The sequence below is a fragment of the Cupressus sempervirens genome, chromosome 11 (genome assembly GCF_028749045.1).
Source record: "Cupressus sempervirens isolate cs-2001-9-10 chromosome 11, ASM2874904v1, whole genome shotgun sequence".
NCBI lineage: Eukaryota > Viridiplantae > Streptophyta > Pinopsida > Cupressales > Cupressaceae > Cupressus > Cupressus sempervirens.
The window spans coordinates 8,250,821-8,274,219 of NC_143128.1; the positions used below are offsets into that span (position 1 = coordinate 8,250,821).

The following is a 23,399-nucleotide window of genomic DNA, read 5'->3' on the forward strand; positions in this document are numbered from 1 at the left end:
GTACACCATGCAAGAAACAATTCCATTATGCGAATAAACTTCTATATCATTTCCTTGGGATTGGTGCAAGGTGGTGTAAGAAGTTTCCCACTTAACCCATTTGGGAATAACAACAATGTGTTTTTTATAATAATGTTTTAGTGGTCTTATATCTAACATATGGAGTGGAAAAGACTATTGATGCACAAATCTCTCTCACACACACACACACACACACACACACACACACACACATGTCCATTTTTAACAAAAACAACAATTTGTTCAATTGAATGATTGTGAGCAATGATCCCTCATCCTCTTCCCCCCATTTTCTAAACATAAATGATTAATTTCCTACAAGAGACTGCCCCCATCACTAAATGAATCTAGAGTAAACATGAAGATCAATGTCATTTGATACAATCTCTTAATTGTATCATTATATTGAATTGATTCATTACAATACGAGTACTATTCTATAACACTAGATGAATGCAACAGTAATCTTATCATGAATGGTACAAATTTTTTATTAAAAAACTAATGAACATAAAAACTTTATATACAATAAGTATTGATCAATTATATATTTTAATAAATAAAATTTACTTGATTTAATTATAAAGATCCCACTACCTCTCATACAAATCCTCTGCAACAACATCCTTAAATTCATACATTAAAAACTATCTAAGTTATAAATAACCAAACCAAACTAAAATAAAGGAGCAGAAATCTGCATATTTCACCCTCACAAATATAACCACCTACTAAAAAGATATGGCATATCCATGTTCACGAGACTCAAAATTTAAAATTATTGCCAAAGACAAAGTAAAAGAAAGAACATTCCCTGACAGTTCCTTAGTTTCAGTAAACCTAAAAGAACAGAGTCATTTGGATTAACTGCAGGGCTCGAGTGTTATACAGTTGGGATTCAGTTGTTTTTGCAGCAGCATGAGAGGCCTTGTTTTAGGTAGAAAATGCTATGCCTTATTGCCAAGGACGAAGCTACCCCCATTAAAACCATGTATTACTCTTTCTCTTTCCAGGAGATTTGAAGAAGATCCAGCAGTAACTGGCATAAACGAGTGTATCAACAATAGCAAGGATATTCTGTTGTTTCGGCCCAGTGTTTTTTCGCAATTTTCAGGCGCTTCACATGAAGCCTCAACATGCTTTTCGATGCTATCGAGCTTAAGAAACGTATCAGCGAGATCATATGCAACGCGCCGCCCGGCAAAGAAAACAAGCCGCCTGTCAGACGAGGCGAAAGAGGAGTTACTGCTTGACAAAGAAGAAGAAGACGGAGACGACAATGATGAATGGAGCGGTGAGGTTTCAGAAGGTAGGCCAAATATTCTTCAGAATGAATTTGAAAATATTTTTGTTTAATTTGGATAAGTAGGTATCTCTTAGCGATAGTGTATCCAGTGCTTGCCCCTGGTTTCATCTTTTGAGTATATCGTGCCTATCAAGTGGATGTGATATGTTAACTAATTTAACTTTCAACATGTTTGTGCATTTTACAGACATGTTAATTGGATGTGATAGTTTACTCCCTAAGTCAATGTTCAATGTTCTGCACATTTTAAACATGTAATATTTTTTGTCTTTACCACGAAACCCTGATAATTACCAACCCTGATAATTACCAACCGAGTTTAACACAATTCATTTGTTTTTTGATAAGCATGATGTTTTTTCTTCCTGACAATTGATCAACGTTTATCTCACCCCGACACTCTGCTTAGGAGAAGATACCATGATGGCATGCTTTTTTTCATACTTGCAATATATTTATTCCTTAACTGAGATGGTAGCCAATCTAGAGGTTGATTTATGAAACCTAAATTCACCAGCCTGTCAGAACTATGCAACTTTTGCCAATTGTGTTGATCTCTACGGTATACTTTTTAACTAAATATTAAGTGACTCTAAGATGTGCTCGAAATTTCTTTGGGACTTCCTTTAAATCTTTTTGGGTTTCAGTATACACAGAGAAACAAGGCTGTTTAACGCTAATATGCTTGACATGTGTAAGAGGGATGCTACTACCAACAAGTTGGATTTAAACTGTAACACCAACCTAGGAGGAGAGTTGCAATGATTTTTAAGCTTGGCACCTGACTGATGTAGAGTCGAGTATGAATTGTAACTCTTCCTGCTAAGTTCTTGAAACAATTAGGGGTATTCTTAAACCATGATTAGTCCAAGATTTGTCATCTTGAAGGCCTTGTGGAGTTGGGATTTTATTTTAACTGTCATGGCAGTATTGTTCCTTTTGATAATTTATTTTTACACGAAGGGAAACTAGTAGAATATATAGATTAGAAGTCCATCAATTGGATTCACTTGTCATAAAAAATCTTGTGCATGTTACTATCTTACCATGCTGTGAGAACTTTCTTGAAGCTACGGACGGGACTCCTTGAGCATGCATACAATCAATTGTTTTTATTTCCTTCTAAAGAAGATGACTGCCCTATACATATTCTTTCTCAGGGATCACTATGAAGGAAGGCAATCTATCAATATACTTATCCCAAGTGTTTTGGATGATCCCACAATAGAGCACTTTACTTATTGGACATCCTGAATTTTACCTGAAATTGTATTTTTTAAAGAAAACTCAATGTTTTAAGCCCAACGACATTACATCTGAGGGGGTTTGATTGAAGGGAACTAGATCAAACATCCCTTGGATAAAATCCGCAGGCGCAAATCAAACCCTTAGGGTGGGGTCCCATGGTGGGGGGCTTCCTAAATTTTTTGAGTGGGTTCTGCAAACATTTTTAGGGAATAATTAAAACCTGGTGGCCCCATGAATTTCTAATGCAGCCCAGCTTAAAAATTTAAACTCAAAATTGAAGGAAGTTTGGGGCTTATGAATTTTCCTTCAAAATTTTTATTGGAGCAGGAGTTTAAATTTTAGAAATACTTTCCTAAGCTGGTGGAGCTAACTCTAGCCCCACCATTATTTTTCTGTTTAAATAAGCAGCCCTATAATGTAGGGGCCCTATTTTCTGGGAGAATATTATAAATGATCCTGTAGCAATTTGTTTTCTTCTTCATGGGACTCCTGCTACCTTAAAAATAGAAGCTTAAACCCCTCCATAGGACCCCAGCCTTAGGGAAGTCTCCTTCACACTTACTGAACAAGGACTGCTATGCAAATGAGACAATGGTAATTGGTTGTTTACTACTGAGGTAATAATACAATTTATAGACAATTACATTGCATTAATTTTTTGAAAGAAACTAATGACTACTGAAGACAAGAATAGAAACATTCTATTCTATCTAAACCGAAAGGAATATAAGCTAATAAATTACATTATTGACCATTAATTATATATAGATATTTTTCTAACACCCTCCTTTAATGGTCAGTCTGTCAACGACACCGAGTTGCCCCCTGAATTTGATAAACTTATCTAGGCTCAGAGACTTGGTGAGTATATCTGTAGTTTGATCCTATGTTACAACATACTGCAGCTGAACTGAACTATCTTCTACTAGCTTGCAGATGAAATGACAATGAAGCTAAACATGCTTGGTACATTCATGTAAGGCTGGATTCTTGGCAAGTTTGAGCACCCCTTGATTATTAGTGTACAAGGGAGAAGGTCTTGCATGTTAGAAAGCATCCTTCGAAGCCAAACTGCCTCACATGCTTCCTTAACTGTTCCTCGATATACTGCTTCTAAGTATTTAAATTTTTCCCATTAAACTTTTGAGTACTTTCAAGCATGATATTTGATAATAATGCCGTGTTACATGCTTCCCAAGGTACAAGAAACAACGGACTTTGCTGGTCAAAACTCTGCAAAATCCAATAGAACGTGAGGCACAAGTTTCAATGCAAAGATCCTTAGGTGCTATAGACAGGTCAAATAACATGCTGAAAGTCTGGAAAACCCCAGAATTTCGTAGACAATTGACAAAATTTTGTAAACCCTAGTTTGTTGGAAAACCATAGAATTTTCTGAACTCGCATAGGTCACTGAAGTTCTCACATCCTTTGAGAAATACCAGAAAAGCCACAGAAAACCTTGCTGAGTGCTGAGTCATACCTTTAGGAAAAAAATTGCAATTTTCTTCATGAGAAAGGAGGTAAAAAAATGGATTACAACGCGAACATGAAAAACCATCAAGCAAAAAACCCATGATTCTTAAAGAAATCGTGCACAAGGTAGAAGACCACAGGCAGAGAAACACAGTTCAAAGTGTAATGGCAAAAAAATTCGGAAGTCATGTGCAAGATTAAATAAACAGTACTGAGCTGTCGAACAGAGAAAACATGACCAGAGATATGGTCATGCGAGCCGCTAATGCTTGGATGCGGCTTCAAGAGAGCCAAAAATATCAGAAATGTGGTTGTCGTAGGTGTACAAATCCTTGAAAACAAGCTTAGGAATGTAACATCCCATTTTCCTGAGTCTAAATTAACAACTAACATATTCAAGAAAATACAGTTATTACTTCATTTCATAGGAAAACAGTTATATCAGTCATGTTCATATGAATGAGATATACCGTTAAAATCAGTTAGACAAAATTTCTTAATTAAGAACTTAAAATATCATTAATGAATTTAACATAGAAATTAAAATCCACATACCGTGAAATTTGAACCTATAAATCATTGTAAGAAGGCTTCTGCAATCACCCAGATTAGTCAACAAATACCACTATAACAAAATCATATAACGACTATCATTAAATACCACTATATAAAATTAGAGCATCTTATACCACTGTATCAATTAGGGCATCGATTACCATTGGATCATTTAGGGTTTCAGATACCACTGTATCAATTAGGGCTTCAGATGCTATTGAATCAATTAGGGCTCCTGATACCATTGAATCAATTGAGGGCTTCAGATACCACAGTATCATTTAGGTTTTTAGATACCATAGTATCATTTAGGTTTTCAGATATCACTGTATCATTCTTTTCCTTTCAATTGCTTCTCTATGGCAATAACTCAAGATTAGAAGCTATGCTCATATTCGATATTTATATGAATGAAAAACAATCCATAAATCTATCTCTCGCATCTAGGTGTAAAATAATTGTAACGATGAAATAACTCAATTAATCTTACCTTCTTGCATATAAATCATAAAAGTAACAATACTTGTTTCTGACAACAATTGAATGTATAGCCTATCTTTGTCTGTTGTATGTTCGGTAATTTGAGGAGAGGTGAAACATTGTCAGGGGCTTTACCACCCAATCTCGGACCTTAACTTATTCCCCCCACACAATCTCCAATGAGAAAGGCCCTCCCTACCCGGAATTGGACTTGGATCATCTGTCATCTACTGAGTATCTTGGTATCTAACCACATCACTATTCTCGACAACAGGAATTACATTAACAGGATCATGCATGAGCTATTAAATGATATTATTCTAGATTTAATGTATCATATCTGATTTTTATTTTCTAAGTCAATGTAGACTCCATCTCACCTTTTCACCCTTTTCATGGCTATACAGCCGGTGAATCCTAGGTGTTCAGATCTCAGAGCAATTGGCTCTGTCTATTGATTTCCAACAAATTCATGAATAACATATATGTTCTAGCTTATCACAATTTATGATTTGAAAAGGGTATTCTTAAGGATTGCATAATTTATTGTTTAGATAATTAACTTAATCATATGTGATTTCTCTTCTACGTTCTTGTAGATTCATTCCACCTCTTCACCATTTCATGGCTTCTATGCCGTGTGAATCCTAGGTGCCTGAAAGATTATGATCATCTTGTTATTATTTACACCTCTTCACCTTTTCTATAGCATCTTGCCGGTGAATTCCTCGGTGTTTGTGAGACTATGAGCATTCTGATATTATTTACACCTCTTCACCATTTCTATGGCATCTTGCTGGTGAATTCCTCGGTGTTATAAGTATTCGAATTATGTTCGGAAATTATGATAGCACGGTCATTGATGTCAGTTCACATAATCAATCAAGTTTTCTACAGCTACCATTTGTATTCATAAATGATATAAATCACTAGGATACTCAATGAAGATCTTCAATGATCTCTATGTAATGCAGGGGATCAACAACAAGGTACCATAAATTGATCTCAGTCTACTTGCATAGCTGGCTATGGATGGATACTCAAATCAGAATAGGAGTTATGAACTTAAAACATATTTATTTTATTCTCAGTCTTATCATTAAATATCGACTGAAATCAGATATTATACTTAGTGAAATCAAATTATGAATTTCAAATACTTCTATGGTATTTCATTCAACCTTGGAATGAGTAGCCGATTACAGTCGGGCTTATACTTGGAAAAGAAGATGATAAAATAAGACATGTAACTTGTGATTAAGATGTGGCTCTTTTCCTGGCTGGAACTCTTGACGGCTACTAGCTCACCCCCTATATTGACACTGGTTCCCAAACTTCAGTTGACGGTAGTATCTAGGAAAATAAGGAAATTGGTGCTGAGAAAAACTGGAAAAGATGTTCTGCTGAGAACGTCTAAGCCTGGCTTAATATAAAACGTAAAAGAAAGGAGTGGAAGGAAGGAAGGAGGAAGGGAATGATCCAACTAAATCGATTCATGGTTCCTTAAAAGGTTGGCCGAGACTCCTCGGTTTCCATCAGTTTTCAAGATGACCATTCGAATACAAACATAAATTCGATTTAACATGTCAAATGTTAATCGATTAAAAGCAAGAATATTAAAATGGAAAGGATAGAGTTGGAAGATTATAATTCAAATGTTATTATATTTTGAATATTATTATAATCTTATATTTATCTATGTACATGTAAACATCACTTTATTAAATTATTAAAATATAATGGTGCCAAATCATTTTTATATTTATATGCACGTATATAAATATTTATTAAAATAATATATGAAAGATAAAAAAATCCTTCGAGGTATGTTTTATATTTTAACTCAATTATTTTATATTTCTCAATTTATTAATTAAATAACTTATGTGGGTCCCACAGATGTATTCTTGTTTCAAGTCACTAGTTTCTCAACCCATCTGCCTAGTGACGGTGATGCTCCTGTGCCTAATTATTTTTTGACAATGCTTCCACCCCTTAAACGTGTTTCCTACAAGGAAATTCTCCATAATTAAATGATATTACCATAATAAATTATTTAATCATAAATAATCATAACGGTTAACCAGCTTCTCAATTCCATGAATTCGTGATAAATGATCAACTAACTTGTTATCTTCATTTGAAATTATAACGACTAATCATCTTACCATTTTGCAAGATTATAACAAATTAAACTGCCAACTGACTTCATGTGAACCTCAATGGCTATATTTCAAATTAGGTCAACAATTGGGATGTAACAAGGAAAACTGACATGCAACAGACAAGGTTTCCACAAATGACCCTAGATGTGAAACAACGTGTTTACAGAGAGCCAGATTGAGATTGTTCATACACCCAGAGAAAAAAACCTTTCAAAAAATAGAACAAAAAATTCATGGACCTTCGAAAGTTTTTTATAAAATATTTTGACAAATTTTAGAATAACTATTTTTTTTCCGAAAAAATTCTTCTTGCTCAAATATGATGTTATACGATAATGGTAATTACCTATTTTTTACTGAAGTAAGAATACAATTTATAAGCAATTACATTGCATTGAGTTTCTAAAAGAATCTAACGACTACTGAAGACAATAATAAAAACATTCTATTTTAATTAAAACTGAAAAGAATCTAAACTAATGAATTACAAGATTGATCATTATCTATACATAGATATTAGTCGAAGAAGGACAAGTAAATAATATTGATTCACCTTTTAGTGATCAAATGAAGTCATTTGGAAATACTCTTGGAACTATGTTGTGGCTCTGAGTGTTAACTCATTGAACATTATAAATGTATAATATATATTTTTAATGTTAGATATTTAAGTAGGTAAAATAATAATAATTACTAATTTTTTTGCAAAAAATACATTGTGTTCCACATGGTTGTCCTTGATTCAATGAAAAAAGAGAAAAAATAATTTAGATATATATGCTAATAGAAACTTGTTTCTGATTAGTTCAGCACCCTAATGAGGGGGCTGGTCCTTACAAAGCCACAACCAGAGAGCTGTTAAGAAATCTGCAACACCAATTGCAGATTTTTACAACATAAGGTCTCTAATGATACACAGTCAGCAAAAAACATCTTTAGAAATACTGCTTGGAGAACAAAAGGCCACCAAAGGCTATATACAACATGTAACAACCAGATTTCCCGAGCCTTGATTAACGACTAACATACTCAAAGAATTACAGTTATTACTTTATTTTCATAGAAAGACCGTTAAATCAGTTTTGTTCATATGAAAGAGATTGACGGTTAAAATTAGTTAAACAAAATTTCTTAACTAAGAACTTAAAACACCATCAATGAATTTACTATAGGAATTAAAATCCACATATCATGAAATTTCAAACAAGAAATCATTGTAGGGATGTTTCTGCAACTACCCAGGTTAGTCCACAAATACCACTATAACAATATCAAAGAACAACTACCATCCAATACTGCTATATCAAAATCAAATGACAATTATCATTAAATACCACTATATAAAATTAGGGCATCACATACCACTGTATCAATTAGAGCATTGATAACCATTGGAACATTTAGGGCTTCAGATACCATTGTATCACTTAGGGCTTCAATTACCATCGGATCATTTAGGGCATCAGATACCATTGAATCAATTAAGGCTCTAGATACCACTGAATCAATTAGGGCTTTAGATACCACTGTATCATTTAAGGCTCCAGATATCATTGTATCATTCCTTTCCTCCTGATTGCTTAATTGTGGCAATAACTCAAGATTAGAAGATATGTTCATATTTATTATTCATATAAATGAAAGATTGATATAGCAATCCATCAGATAAATCTATTTCTTGCAACTAAATGTAAAATAATTGTAATGATGATAAAACTCAATTAATCTTACCTTAATCTTGCATATACTTCATAAAAGTAAAATACCTGTTTCGACAAACAATTGAGTGTATAGCTTATCTTTGTATGTGGTACATTCAACAACTTTGGGAGAGGTGAAACATTGTTAGGGGCTTAACCACCCAAAATCTTGAATCATAACTTATCCCCACACAATCTCTAAGGAGAAAGACCCTCCCTACCCGAAATAGACAGGGATCATCTTGTCATCCACTGAGCATCATGGTATCTAACCACACCACTTGACTTGACAGCAGGAGATTACAATAATAAGATCATGCATGAGCTATTTAATGATATTATTCTAGATTTAATGTATAATGTTTGACTTTTATTTTCTAAGTCATTGTAGACTCCATCTTACCTCTTCACCCTTGCCGGTGAATCCTAGGTGCTCGGATCTCAGAGCAGTTGGCTCTGTTTGTTGATTCTTAACTAAATTATAAAATATATATATATATTTTCCAGCTTATCACAATCTGTGATTTGAAAAAGACATTCTTAAAGATTGCATAATTTATGGTTTAATTTTAATCTCCTTTGGCATAATGATTTATGGATTCATTTTATGGTTACTTAGCTTTCGTTTGCCATGAATAAATCTACTTAAAAGAGAATCAATTTTGTAATATCAAACAAGATATCAACAAGTTATCATCATGATAAATACTATAGTTTATTGCTATGAAATTCGATGTTATTGTACCTTTTATTTCAGGTTTTATTGCATTGGAAAACTCTCCTATAAGAGATACTATCCGACTAGATACAATGAAAGATAAAAAGAAAAGCTCATTATAATTCTCAGAGTACAGTCAGCAAATTGCATAATATAATCACAGTCTTAAAGAAGGAGACTCCTAAGCTTAGCCTACTACAGGAGAATATGCATTAAAAAATATAGAAAGGAAACTCATGACCTGATATGTATCCTTTGGGGAACTCACAATCTGATCGGCTCCCTCTTGATTTCTTGAGTGCTTGACCTCTGTATCCTAGCAGGAAAATACTTGCTCAGCTGAGTTGAAAACACACAATTTGAACAAGGTTGGAAATTGCAAATGTATTAATGGAAAATTGTAGACGTATCAAGGGCATTTGCAAACGCTTCAATGGCAGTTTGCAGCTGTATCAATGGCAAGATGTAAACGTAACAATGCAAGGTCGAATTGGTTAATGAAACAAGGGAAAATCTGGAATGTAGCAAGGTAGGGTGAAGTTTGGGTACCAAGGAAAGGTCCTCTCGTCTCTCCCTCACGGCTTCCATATATGCAGAGCAATCAAGACTCCTTGGCTTCCGTCAGTTTCAAAAGATTATAGCCGATTCAAAATTCCAAGTATTAAATCGATTAGAAACAAAGAAGAGAAAAAAGATTAAAAGGTTGGAAGATAAAGTTGGAAGGATTATAATTTGAATATTATTATAATTCGAATGTTATTATAATTTTATATTATATATGTACATGTAAATATATTAATAGGGTGACATCACTTTATTAAATTATTATAATAAAATGATGCCATTTCATTTTTATATCTATATGTATGTATATAGATATATCTATTATAATAATATGGTGAAAGATCATTAAAAATCCTTTGAGGTACGTTTTACATTTTAACTATTTATGTTTCTCAAATTATTTATTTAGATAGCTCATGCGGGTCCCATAGATGTATCTTGTTTCAAGTCGCTAGGTCCTCAACCCATTTGCCTAGTGATGGTGATGCTCCTATGGCTAATCCTTTTCTGACAATGCTTCCACCCCTTCGACGTGTTTCCTGCAAGGAAATTCTTTGTAATTAAATCATATTATCATAACAAGTTATAAATAGTCATAACAACTAATCACCCATTCAATTTCATGAATTCGTGAGAAATAATTATAACGACTAACCATCTTTCCATTTTTGCAGGATTATAATAAATTTAACTGTCAACTGACTTCATGTGAACCTAAATGGCTATATTTTAAATTAGGTCAAAAATTGAGATGTAACACAACACATAGGCCAAGAAAGACCCCCGAGAATTCTCAGCCAACAACCCACCTATTGTAGCAATCCAATAAAGGGACAAGGAAAGGTTCCCCAAACCTTCCTCTTGGGATGCACAAAGTTGTCCAAGACCATTCTGTGATAAACAACATTAGCCTAGTTGCAGATTCGCACCCAACTGCAAAACCCCTTTCCACCTCAATAACAAAGGAGCCCACTTCTATACGAGCAATGAAGAAATGGACTGAGAAAACAAGGAGCATACCATTAAACCACCTTTCATCCAAACACTCATAGAGGGGATCTCACATAGTGTTACAAACCTTTGTTTTTACGAAGAAAGTCTCCACCTCTATTTGAAATTCTTTCACCTCCATAGGAACTGTGAAAGAAAAAGCAAATCACAAATACCAATCCCACATCTTGGTAAACAGCACACTTCCCTCATCCATAGGGTTAGGAATAGCCCCCAAACTTTTACAAACTTCAACCAAAGCAAGCCCTTGAAAACTATTAGCAGCCCAAACCTAACAATAGGGACAATCCAAACCAAAAAAAAAAAGAACATTGAAGGTGAAAGTCACTTCCATCACAATAAAAGCCGAAAACAAACTTAGGCTACAAGTAGCTTGTCATTTAAACCAATTCTTAGTGTTGAAGAGCCGCCCCCTTCCTGATAGCTAGCATGGTAAGCACCAACTTTCAACCTCAGTGATCTCTGAAGCATCACATTCTCTTCAACAAGGGCACGACCCACTGCACCTTGAGTCCCCATAACATCAACGCAAACCACCATGTTCACACCCAACGAAGAGAGCAAAAAACCATATCGTCATCATCATTAATAGGAGAATGAACCCATTTGCTGGCTGCCTCAACTCTTTCTCCACATCAGAAATCACAAAGAGGGATTCCCTTCCTCCATCTCTACTTCCTCATCTTTAAGTAGAGCCACATAGCTCACCAAGTATAACCCTTACTCATTCTCCAGAACACTGAAGAGCCATTAGTTCTTTGTTCCAATCGAGGCAAATCCAACTGCATCCAACATAGAGGCCGACCTCTAGTAACATCCCAAGTCAACATCATCAACAAATCGTAGAGTGATCCCACCTTCCAGCTGTCAAAACACCTCCAAAATACCAGGGATCACAAGCAGAGCTTCAATTACACTTGGGATACCCATAATCCATCTTTCTTTCCACATTCTCATCCAAAGACAAAGCCGTGGGGCTTATAGAATCATCACATAAATGTGTGTCACAAACAGTAACCCCCCAACGATCCACAAACCACTGCCACAAATTAACAATTCTCTTCACCAAATAAAACCATCTCTTCCACCAACAATAGGTAGAGAGAATCGTACCTATTAAAATGCTAGGAGGCCAAAGCTACAAAGCAATACCCATAAGCTTTACATCATCAATAAATGGGGACAAGGCCCCATTTACCGTCTGTCCCAATGATCTAAATTGATGAAGTGGGCTGCAAACACAATATTTGGTGAATTGTTTACTTGCGATAGCAATTTTCAAATTCAGGAGATTCTTGCAAAAACTCGAAAGACTTGTATGTAAACCAAAAGTCATCTTATTCATTGAGATTGAAAGAATATATACAATGATGGAATATCAACAGCCACCATAACCATGAATTTGAAATGTTTATGTGGCTAAAATTAAAAAAACAACAAATTAAACTAAACTATTCAAAACTAGGTGTCTAATTACCCCAACTTGTCGGGGTTATAACTTTTGACCCGTAGCTTGGAATTCGAAACCGCTTATGCCGTTGGAAAGAACTAAAAACCTAGTTTAGTCCCTAAAACAGTAGGTGTAGGGCTGCCCAGTTTTAGGGACCGATTACAATTTCGGCTTGAAATTTTGAGCATAAGACCTCTGAAAAGGCCAAACAAAAAGATATAGAAAAACTATAAAAAGAATATGAAAAATACTTTCAAAAAGATTAGATCTTCTATATAATCTGGATCATTCCTCCCCCCTTAAGAGGCAATGGGCCCCATTGCATCAATCTTCTGCAGTAAATGAGGGAATTGTGTTGCAACCTGTTCCTTGGTTAACCAGTTGCCTTGATGAGAGAATCGACCAACTCAAACCACCTTATATAGCGAAATTTTCTGATTTCTCAAATATTTCAGCATGACTTTAGTGACATGATCACATTTTAATGGCATAGCAGTGGATGGATTCAATTCAATAGCATGAATATGTTCAGCAGCTTGAGAGATGTCCAATAATGGAGGAAAATAGGGTCGCAACAGTTCCACATTAAAAATTGGATGTATTCCCAAAAACTGTGGCAGATTAAGTTCAAAAGCATTCTCACCAACTTGTTTCTTAATGGTATATGGCCCATACCGAATACCGAATAGGACGAAGCTTTTGATAGGGTCCTTGGAGCCCTCTTTCTGAAGATGTAGCCATACCTTGTCACCAACCTTGAAATGATGGGGAGTTCTATGTTGATCACGTCTTTCCTTATACTTCTTGTTGCTCTGTTCTAAAATATCATGAACTTGTTGTTGTAACTGTTTGATCTTCTCAATAAATTTGTCTGCTTTGACTGCCTCCTTTTCAGTTTTGAGTGGTTGACTAGATTGCAAGATGGGTAGTGCTACATCTATGGGTGCCAATGGTTGATACCGAAGACAAACCTCAAATGGACTATGTCCTATAGTAGTGTGGAGTGCACTGTTGTAGCTATAGTGGACATAAGGCAAGTTCTCATCTCATGTATGTGGATGTTTGTAGTGGTACATTCGAAGAATGTGGATAATAATTCTATTGACTACCTCTGTTTGGCCATCTGTTTGAGGATGGAATGCTGTAGACTTTGTCAACTTGGTGTCCATTCTAGTCCATAATGAAGACCAAAAATTGCTGAGGAACCTGCTATCTCTGTCTGAAATAATGCTTTTTGTCAACCCAAAATGAACCCAAACATGTTCAAAAAATAGCTTAGCGGTCTCCTCTGCTGAAATCACTTTTTTACAAGTCATCATGATAGCCATCTTGGAAAATCTATCTACTACCACATATATACAGTCATTTCCCCTTCTGCTACTTGGAAGCCCAGACATAAAGTCCGTTGAAACAGAATGCCATGGTTTCTCAGGAATAGGTAATGGTAGATAGAGGCCCAGTTTACAATTTGCAGGCTTTGCAATTGCACAAGCAACACAAGATTTTATATATGAAATGATATCATGTTTCATTTTTGGCCAATAGAAATACTTTTGAAGAATTGCAGTAGTCTTACCAATACCAAAATGTCCTGCCACCCAGCTATAGTGTGCTTCCCATATCAGTTTCTTTCTTTCTTCACTGGGGACACATACGTGCCCAATATAACAAAGTAACCCATCCTGTATATAAAATTAGGAACATTCTTCCCTTCTAACTCTGCATTGTAAATGTTACAAAAATCAAGATCCCATATAGTTGAGCCCAAGTTTTTGTTTGGTGGCCACATGAATCCAACACCATTGTCAAACCGATGATTGGGGGCCTACTCAAACAATCTACTACCTTATTAGTGCTGCTCTTTTTATGACAAATATTGAGGTGAAATTGTTGCAAATAAGCTGACCACCGCTGATGCCAATCTGCAACTTCCCTTGTGTTTGTAAGAAATGCAGAGGTTTATGATCTGTATGTATCACCGTTTCTTTTCGCAAAATATAGTGCTTCCACTGTTTATAGGCCCAAACAATGGCATACAACTCCTTATCATAGGTGGGGTACTTGTTGGTTATCAAAACCGTTGATTAGAAACTTACGAGCCTTGCCTGCTCAATGCTAGGATGTCTAATTGGTTTTGGTCAACTTGATAGGATCAATCAATTCGATTTAGATCGTTTGCGCTTTTGGCTTTGCAAAACCAAGGCCTGTACACCTAATCCCGGACAACAAAACTTGGATCCAATATGTTTTATAGCAAATAGATATAATGCAAAGACAGTTTCCTTAAGTGGCAAGATTTTAAGGAAAGCTTCTGGATTGCAAATGGTGAATATTATTCTTCAATTTATGATTGTTTTAATAGGTTTGAGAACGCTGTAATAAAATTAAAAATGAATTACTAAAAACAAATAAATATTAAACCCTTAACCGAAAAGATCCGAATATTGCCAACAAATAGATAGAGAAAAATGAGCGAGTTAAGGATCAGTGCCAAAATTTAAATGGGCAATCAGAGTCAATACTATATGTTTTCACATACAACTTTGTGATATTACAAATATTTGATCTATCAACATTTCAATTATCAGGATGCATCAAATTATTTCGTTTTATGCATATTTAAACTAGTCTATAATGTTTTAACCCTTATATGGATAAAATAGATACGAATAAAGAAAACAATAATATTTCACTGTATTTGTAGTGATCAAATTTAAATAGCAGCGAATAATTTGATTTACTTATCCTAATAAATTGAAAATAAATAAAGAATGAAAAATGATCACGAAGGATGAACTATATAATATTTAACTCAAAAGCAAATAGAAATCTCATTGATTATACTGTAAAATTTTTTTGTGCTAAAGACACCCACATGTTGATGCTGCAATCAACAAAATTTCTTACAGTATTTGAATTGTATGCCCCAATAATCTCACTATCCAGGAGTTTTGTTCAAATTCAATCCTTTCAGAAGAGAAATTTAATAGTATATGCTTCAGGAATGTCAAGAGGTATTTTTGAAAGTATATTGAATGGTAGATTGTTCGACTTTCCATTACATATATTTATAGATGAACAAAAGGTATCGGTTACCTTTCCAAACCGTGCACCTCTTCGAGCATTTAACAAATTACTTTTAAAACTTTTCAAATGCCTTGTATCTTTTGCGGCTCTTAAGAAGATTAATCAATTGTTTCATATAGTTTAATTGTCCGAATTATTAAACTCTTGATGCACAAATTTGTTGTGAGATTTCCGGCCAAGACTATAGTGGGAGGAAATAATTTCTTTTTTCTGAGGCAAATTATTTCCTTGGCATGGTGAAACCTGTAGAAACTTGGACATTCGACCCTTTCCTTCCGCATTGGTTTTACATTCGTTCGAACACCTGCCACAAACATATAGAGCACCATAAGTAAAACTGATGGGAAATACCACCGAAAGGGCTTGTGGAAATCGCCAACGCCATGGAGAGCAAATATGCTGCAGTAAATTACTCATTTATTCCTTTGCCGACTTTGCATGATGTAAACATTTCTACTGTGATGAGGAGACCAATCCAAACGTTTGATCATATGGAGTCCATTTTTAAATTCTTGATGCCCAATACCATCTCGGGAAATCGGCTTCCTTTTCACCAGGCAAGCAACAAGTTCTTTCAGATTTCCATCCAGAGGATTTCGGTGATACCACTCATGGGTGAGTTTTCTGAATCAATCAAGCAAGTTGTCCCTGCACCCTGATGCTGATTATCAGAGCCCTTTGGCATTTCTTTGTTCCTTAAATACTGCTACCTGTCTATTTCGTATGAATGATTCTTCATATGTGATATAGTCTCCTATTTAGTCACTAGATACATATACATGGCTGTATATATCAACTCATATGAATTGGTTTTTAATTGTTTTTTTATACAATCATCTTCAATGCATACACTGATATATTTGTTGGGTGTGGATACTTCTCTCTTATTACTATGTAATAAACTGATATCTGTAGCACACTCACCGAGAATTTGGAATACCGTCTCTGCAATAATCACTTATGTCCATCTGAACGGGATACGTCTAAAACAAAATTTACTAGTAACAACATATTTGTTTGTCAGATCTCAGTGCAATACACATACACCTTTGCCAATTACATGAAATCAGATTATCTTGCAATCTTCCAATATATTCTCATTCCAGACAAATCCAGATTTAGTAATTGTCACAATATATCATTCAGGATCACTTAGAATGGCCAGGCTTTACTCCGTGTACTAGTGCCAACTCCTCCTCCGAGTTGATGCCTTATTCTGTACACTTTGCTGTAAGAAGATTCATAATTACATCTGTACAATTAATGTTATAGTGAACATCATTATATTCTTCTCTGGACCAAATAGTCTTTTGCAGTTTGGCTCCTATGGATAGGCCAAGTCTATTCAAATATACATAGACATCCAAAACCTTTCCTTTCCAGATTTATATTTGTTCATTCTTAAGATCGAAAAATGGAGATCATAATTTTAAGCTCCATCAGTACCTGCGAACTATTTCAGAAAATGTCTCACTATGATATGCAACGGGATGCCCGTGTTGCATGATTACAACACCAAGAGTGTAATCTGATGCATCTGCTTCTATTTCAAATGACTGTTGCAAATCTGGAAGAACCAAAACTGGAGTTGAACATGGTCTGAGTTTTAAATCGTCAAATGCTTTTTGTTTTTCTTCTGTCCACTGAAATTTTGCTTGCGTTCCACCTTTGAGTGACTGATTAAGAGGCCATGCTAAATGTGAAAAACCAAATACAAATCTGCGATAAAAGTTGGCTAGACCCAAGAAACTGTGAAGTTCTGTGAAATTCTGAGGAGGTGGCTAATCTTTGATTATTTGTATCTTTGTAGGGTCCACATGAACACCCTCACGATCAGTGATGTACCCTAAGTACTGGATGCTTCGCATACCAAAATAGCACATGTCTATGTTGGCATAGAGTTTATGTTTCTGCAAACTCAAGAGTACTTGTTCAATAGGTTGCAAGTGTTCAAACCAAGTTTTACTAAATATGAGGATATCATCCAAATAGACAACTACAAAAGAATCAATGAAGGGTCTATGAACATCATTCATTAACCTCATGAATGTGGCCGATGCATTTGTCAGGCCAAAAGGCATAACCAACCATTCAAACAAACCTTCCTTGGACTTGAATGCAGTCTTCCATACATCTGCTGGGTCAATTGGTACTTGGTGATATCTAGATTTCAAGTCAATTTTTGTAAAGAACTTAGCCCCCTTGATCCAAAAGATCATCAATTCGAGGAATTGGATATTTGTTTTTCACAGTAATTTTGTTAAGTGCCTTGTAATCAATACAAAGTCTCCATGTCCCATCTTTCTTTCTTGCCACAACTATAGGACTGCCACAAGGTGAAGAGCTTGGCCTGATATGTCCTTTTTCAATCAATTTCTGAATCTGTCTCTTAATTTCATCATTTTCCAAAACTGATCTCCTATATATTGATTCACGAGGCAATGGTGTTCTTGGAATTAGATCAATAGAATGCTTGACTTGGCAGTGTGTTGGGATCCCTGCTGGTGATTTAAACACACTATGGTATTCTTCTAAGAGTTTATCCATCTCCTTTTTCTGGTCTAATGTGGTCGCCACCTTAGTATGTGTGTTAAGGACAACTGACTTTGTTTTCGTAGAACGAATCATGAGGAGTACAAAAGTTTTGGTTTGAGCAATTAAATGTTTACATTGTTTAGCAGTAATTAAAGAAGTAGCTTGAGTTGGGCATACCTCTGGTATTCGATATCTTTTTCCACCAAGCTTTATTGTGACACTGCGTGGTTTGGATTCATACACCCCATGCCTTTGATACATTTATGGTTGTCCCATCCAAACATCACATACATCTAAAGCTGCTACATCACAGATTATTTCATCCTTGAATGGTTTGATTGAGTATGATAGGCGACACTGTTGGTTTATTTGAATATCTTTTCCTTCACTAACGCATCCCATAGAGTACGGTTGTGGCTGTCTTGTCATTTTAAAACTTAATCTCTTGGGTTTCTCCATAGAAATTAAGCTCTTTTGGCTCTCACTATCAACAATAAAATGTAGAGGCTTTCCATCAACCCACATCTGTGAATGGAACAATCTCTTCTCATCTTCTCGTGGAACTACTTTCACTGTTGCAACAATGGCATATGGGTCTGCTTCTATTACTATCTCATTTTTAGGAGTTTCCATTGGTGTGGATTCAGGCTCAACTTCCTCTCTTTGTATTTCTGTCATCAAATTCTTAAATCTTCAACAATTCTTTGTGTTATGAGTTGGATTCCTATGTATCTCACACCACATGCCCGTATCTGTTTGTGTCTTTTTGGTAGCCCACCACATATTCTTGGGTGGATTTGAGGGAGGGTCCTTCCCCACTGGTTTTCCCCGAATTTATTATTGCCTTCACCACTTGGCTTATTATTTGAAAAGTAATCCCTTTTTCCTTTTTGTTTTAACTCAATTTGTAGCATCTTTGTAAGCAGTTGCCAATGTAGTTTCTGTATTCAAGAATTCCATTTCAGTTTGAATGTATCTACGAAGCCCACTACGATATTTCAAAATTTGATGTTTCTCTGAATCTTCTATACCAAGTTTTGCAGAGAGTGCATGGAATGTATTGGTGTAATCTTGCACAGATTGGTCCCTCTTTTGTCAAAGCAACTGCCATTCTATATATTTCTGTTCATATACATCTTCAGGCAAGTATGCTTCTTTTATGTATTCCAAAAATTCCCCCCAAGTGGGTTTGTTATCAGATAGTATTTCCAACTCTTCTCCTGCCACATTTTCTTTATTCAATACTCTGGTTTCCCATGCTATTTTGACATGAATTTCAACTTTCAAGAGGGCAAACGCTATTTTTTCCACATCAGAAAAATTATTTACAGAGAAATATCGTTCTAACTTGGATAACCAATTATCAACAGCATCAGCATCGACTTTTCCTTCAAAATTTGGGATATCAAAGTTAACCTGTACTTAAAAGGGGTGTTCCCATGAAATGGTGCTACTGAATTCGGCACTTGTTGGGTTTTCAAAATTTCTGAAAACTTACTCATCATATCTTCTCGCTGCCTGGCCAAAGCCTCTTCCACCATCTTCTTCACAGAGTTTGCTGAAGTATCTGACATCTTTGGTTTTGTGCGTTGCAGAGGAAGGTATTCCGACGGATTTCTTGTAGCCAATCCTAGTCTTTGATACGAGGTTCTTGTATTAGTTGGCATACAGGAGCATTCTCGCTCTGATACCACTGATCTGGATTGATGAAGTGGGCTGCAAACACGATATTTGGTGAATTGTTTACCTTCGATATCAATGGTCAAATTCTGGAGATTCTTGCAAAAACTTGAAAGAGTTGTATGCAAACCAAAAGCCATCTTATTCATTGAGATTGAAAGAATTAATGCAATGATGGAATATCAACAGCCACCATAACCACAAATTCGAAATGTTTATTTGGCTAAAATTAAAAAAACAACAAATTAAACTAAACTATTCAAAACTAGGTGTCTAATTACTTCAACTTGTCAGGGTCATAACTTTTGACCTGTAGCTCGGAATTCGAAACCGCTTACACCATTGGAAAGATCTAAAAACCTAGTTCAGTCCCTAAAACAGTGAGCCTATTGTAATCGGTCTCTAAAACAGTGAGCCTATAACTGCCCAATTTTAGGGACTGATTATAGTTTCGGCTTGAAATTTTGAGCAGAAGACCTCCGAAAAGGCCAAACAAAAAGATATAGAAAAACTAAAAAAAAAAAATGAAAAATACTTTTAAAAGATTAGATCTTCTATATAATCTGGATCACCCAACATCTCCATAGAACTAGAGACCAAAAACAAGGCATCCAACAAGCTTTTGACACCCCTAGTCCCTTCCACCATAACTACCTCCCATCATAAGAGAGCACCACACAGCTCAACAAACCATACACCGCACTTTTTTGTTCCCAAATCAGAGACCCAAATTTTTTTAAACCATGAGATTGAAGCAAGAGACCAAACCTCCAAAACCCCAAACAGAGCGGGGGTTTAACCACTCTCCCTCAAAGGAGTCGCCAACAAGCATTATGAGGGAACAACTGAGCCTAGTCCAACTGATCCATACAACAAAGCTCCTCATAGTGTAGGAGTCAACAACAAAATTAGCATTCAACACACCTCCTTAGGGAGGAGAAACACAAACTTCCCTCCTACAGATAGCGCCAAATTCAATGGAGGAAGGCTGCACCTAAGTAGGAATGATCAAAAGCATGACAAGCAGAGCAAAACACCTGATATTATGGAAGATGAACATCTGCCACCACTCCCCAACAAGAAGCAACCAATCCATAACGCTAGTGCCTCACGGTGAAGGTGAAAACAACAAAACTGTCCTTCAATGCACATCCATGGAAAGGAGAAAGATGAACATCCCTCCAATAGGAAGGGTCTAGTCAAGTCCAACTGAGGAAGGCTGCACCCAAATGATAACAATAAGCAAAAGTAATGCAATAGAGCAACACAATCACTAGTGTGGAAGTAGAATGCCCACAACTACCTTCTACCACAAAAGCATAATAGGGGGATGAAACCTATACATGGCCCTAGGCCTGACGAAAGCAAAACCCTCATACAGAGCCAAGAGGCAGAGGCGAGCACAAGCATAAGGGCAAGCCTGAAACCCCTGCAAAAACTTGAAACAAAAGATCCATCAGGCAACAAAGGAAAATTACTTGGATCATTGTCATCAATATTGGCTCTCTCCCCTCCTATTTCACCAGAATTTGTATTGCCTACCCTGCTCATCTTTTCGCTTATGACTCTACTTAGTTCTTAAAACTTTTGTTGGGATAAGATTATGTTAGTGTTTATGCTAATAGAAATTTGTTACATGATAGTATAGATTTGAAATATATCTTAGTACTGATAAAAAACTTAATAATACATTAAAGAATCAAATAATATCTATATAATAGACATCAAATGTTAATGATCTGATTGTAAGAAACTATGGAGAGGTAGTATTTGCAGTGAAAGTTATTCTACATGGACAAATATGTCATGTAGTAAAAACCAATCTAAACAAAAATGATTGAAACAATAAAATAAAAATGACAAAAGTAATTCTTTAAAAAATTCAAACAAATTACAACTTGAATTTGCAAAGAAAATGTGTCAACTCATTAGTCTACACCATCTTCAAGTCTTTGATTAATCTGTTTGTCATTATTGACACTAATTGAAATTTTTTCAAAGGTTTTGAGTGTTTCACTTAGACCAAAAATGGGGCACACAATTGGAGTATCAACATTGTGCAGTAAAAAAAGGAATCATGAAATTATGCATTTTGAGACTGCTAACTGTGGTCATGTTTAATGTTTGCTCTAGGCTTCTTGATTCTAGTCCTAGTGGAGTGGCCCACCTCATCAAATACAAGGGGTCTTGCGAGAGCATTCAACCTTGTAGACCTTCAATCTTGTAGACCTTAATGTTAAGATCATCTCAAGGATCTTTGGTTCATGGGATAAGGGATAAGGAATTTTTATTTTAGTATAGGATTTGAAGGCACATTTGAGACCTTCTATAAATGAATTATTTCAGATATCGTGTTCGAGATGCCTTTACATAATGTATGGTGGTATTAGGTACAATGAAAGAGCTATCAGCCCTTAGACTCAATGTTCCATCGCCCCTTTGGGAATGGGATGTCGGGATGGGGGAACAAAGGGCCTAAGTTTGGGGACGGTGGGAGGTGGGGAGGAGGTGGTGCTGTATATACCATATACTATACATGTAGTTCGTGAAATGCTTGCTATGAAAATGTGTATAAAAAATAAAATTGCAAATATTAAATACTTGAACAATGAATATCATTAGAATATTAAATAAAATTCCAATTCAAAAAATGAAATTATTGAATCGACAAATTGAAGATATACATCATATCAAAAAACTTCATAAAGATGATTATAATGAATAGCATGATATTGAAACAAGTACAAAATGTTGAAATGTAGTGAAGGGAGGCCTCTATTCATCCCTCAAGGCAAATTCCTCCTCATCCCTAGAACTCGATAAAGTAGGTATAAACCAGTGTTATGGGACTCGCCGAGTCATGCTAGGACTCTGCGAGTCCGAGGCAGAGTCCATTTTTCCGAGCCAATCTGCCTCTGGACTCGAGTCCTGGCAGAGTCCACATGGACTCGCTGAGTCTAAGGACTCTGCGAGTCCTAGGCGAGTCCAGAGCCCAAGACGCTGATTTTTTTTTTTTTTAATAAATTTAAAAAAAAAAATTTAAATTTTTTTAAAATTTTGTTTTTTAAGAAGATAGAGATTTCCGGAAGATGTTTTTTACAATGTATATGAATTCTGAAAATGATGTGGCATGTCAAGAATCTATTAAGGATTGAATCTTAAATCTTAAATCTTCAACTTTATATTATGTTAATTCATTTTTTTCCTTCAAAAGTTCGTTATTATACTTGTATGATTTTCCGAGTCCTTGCCGAGTCCTGGCCGAGTCCGATCACAGAGTCCGAGTCCGAGTCGAATTTTGACTTTCCGAGTCAGAGGCGAGTCCGAGTCCCGTAACATTGGTATAAACACATCAATTTCTTCTTTTTCGTTTAAATTTAAAAGTGGGTGTCTAGGGATGGCA

At 35.6% G+C, this 23,399-nt stretch overlaps 1 protein-coding gene across 1 annotated transcript in view; it reads left to right on the forward strand.

The window, feature by feature from the left end:
• Nucleotides 1–709: 709 nt before the first annotated feature.
• LOC149527961 (uncharacterized) overlaps nucleotides 710–23,399 on the forward strand; it is a 118,013-nt gene continuing 95,323 nt past the window's right edge. Inside the window, exon 1 of the mRNA XM_089810518.1 lies at nucleotides 710–1,330. Within this exon, the coding sequence (XP_089666644.1) occupies nucleotides 940–1,330 (391 nt within the window). The 5' untranslated portion in view covers nucleotides 710–939. The remainder of the gene's footprint in view (nucleotides 1,331–23,399) is intronic.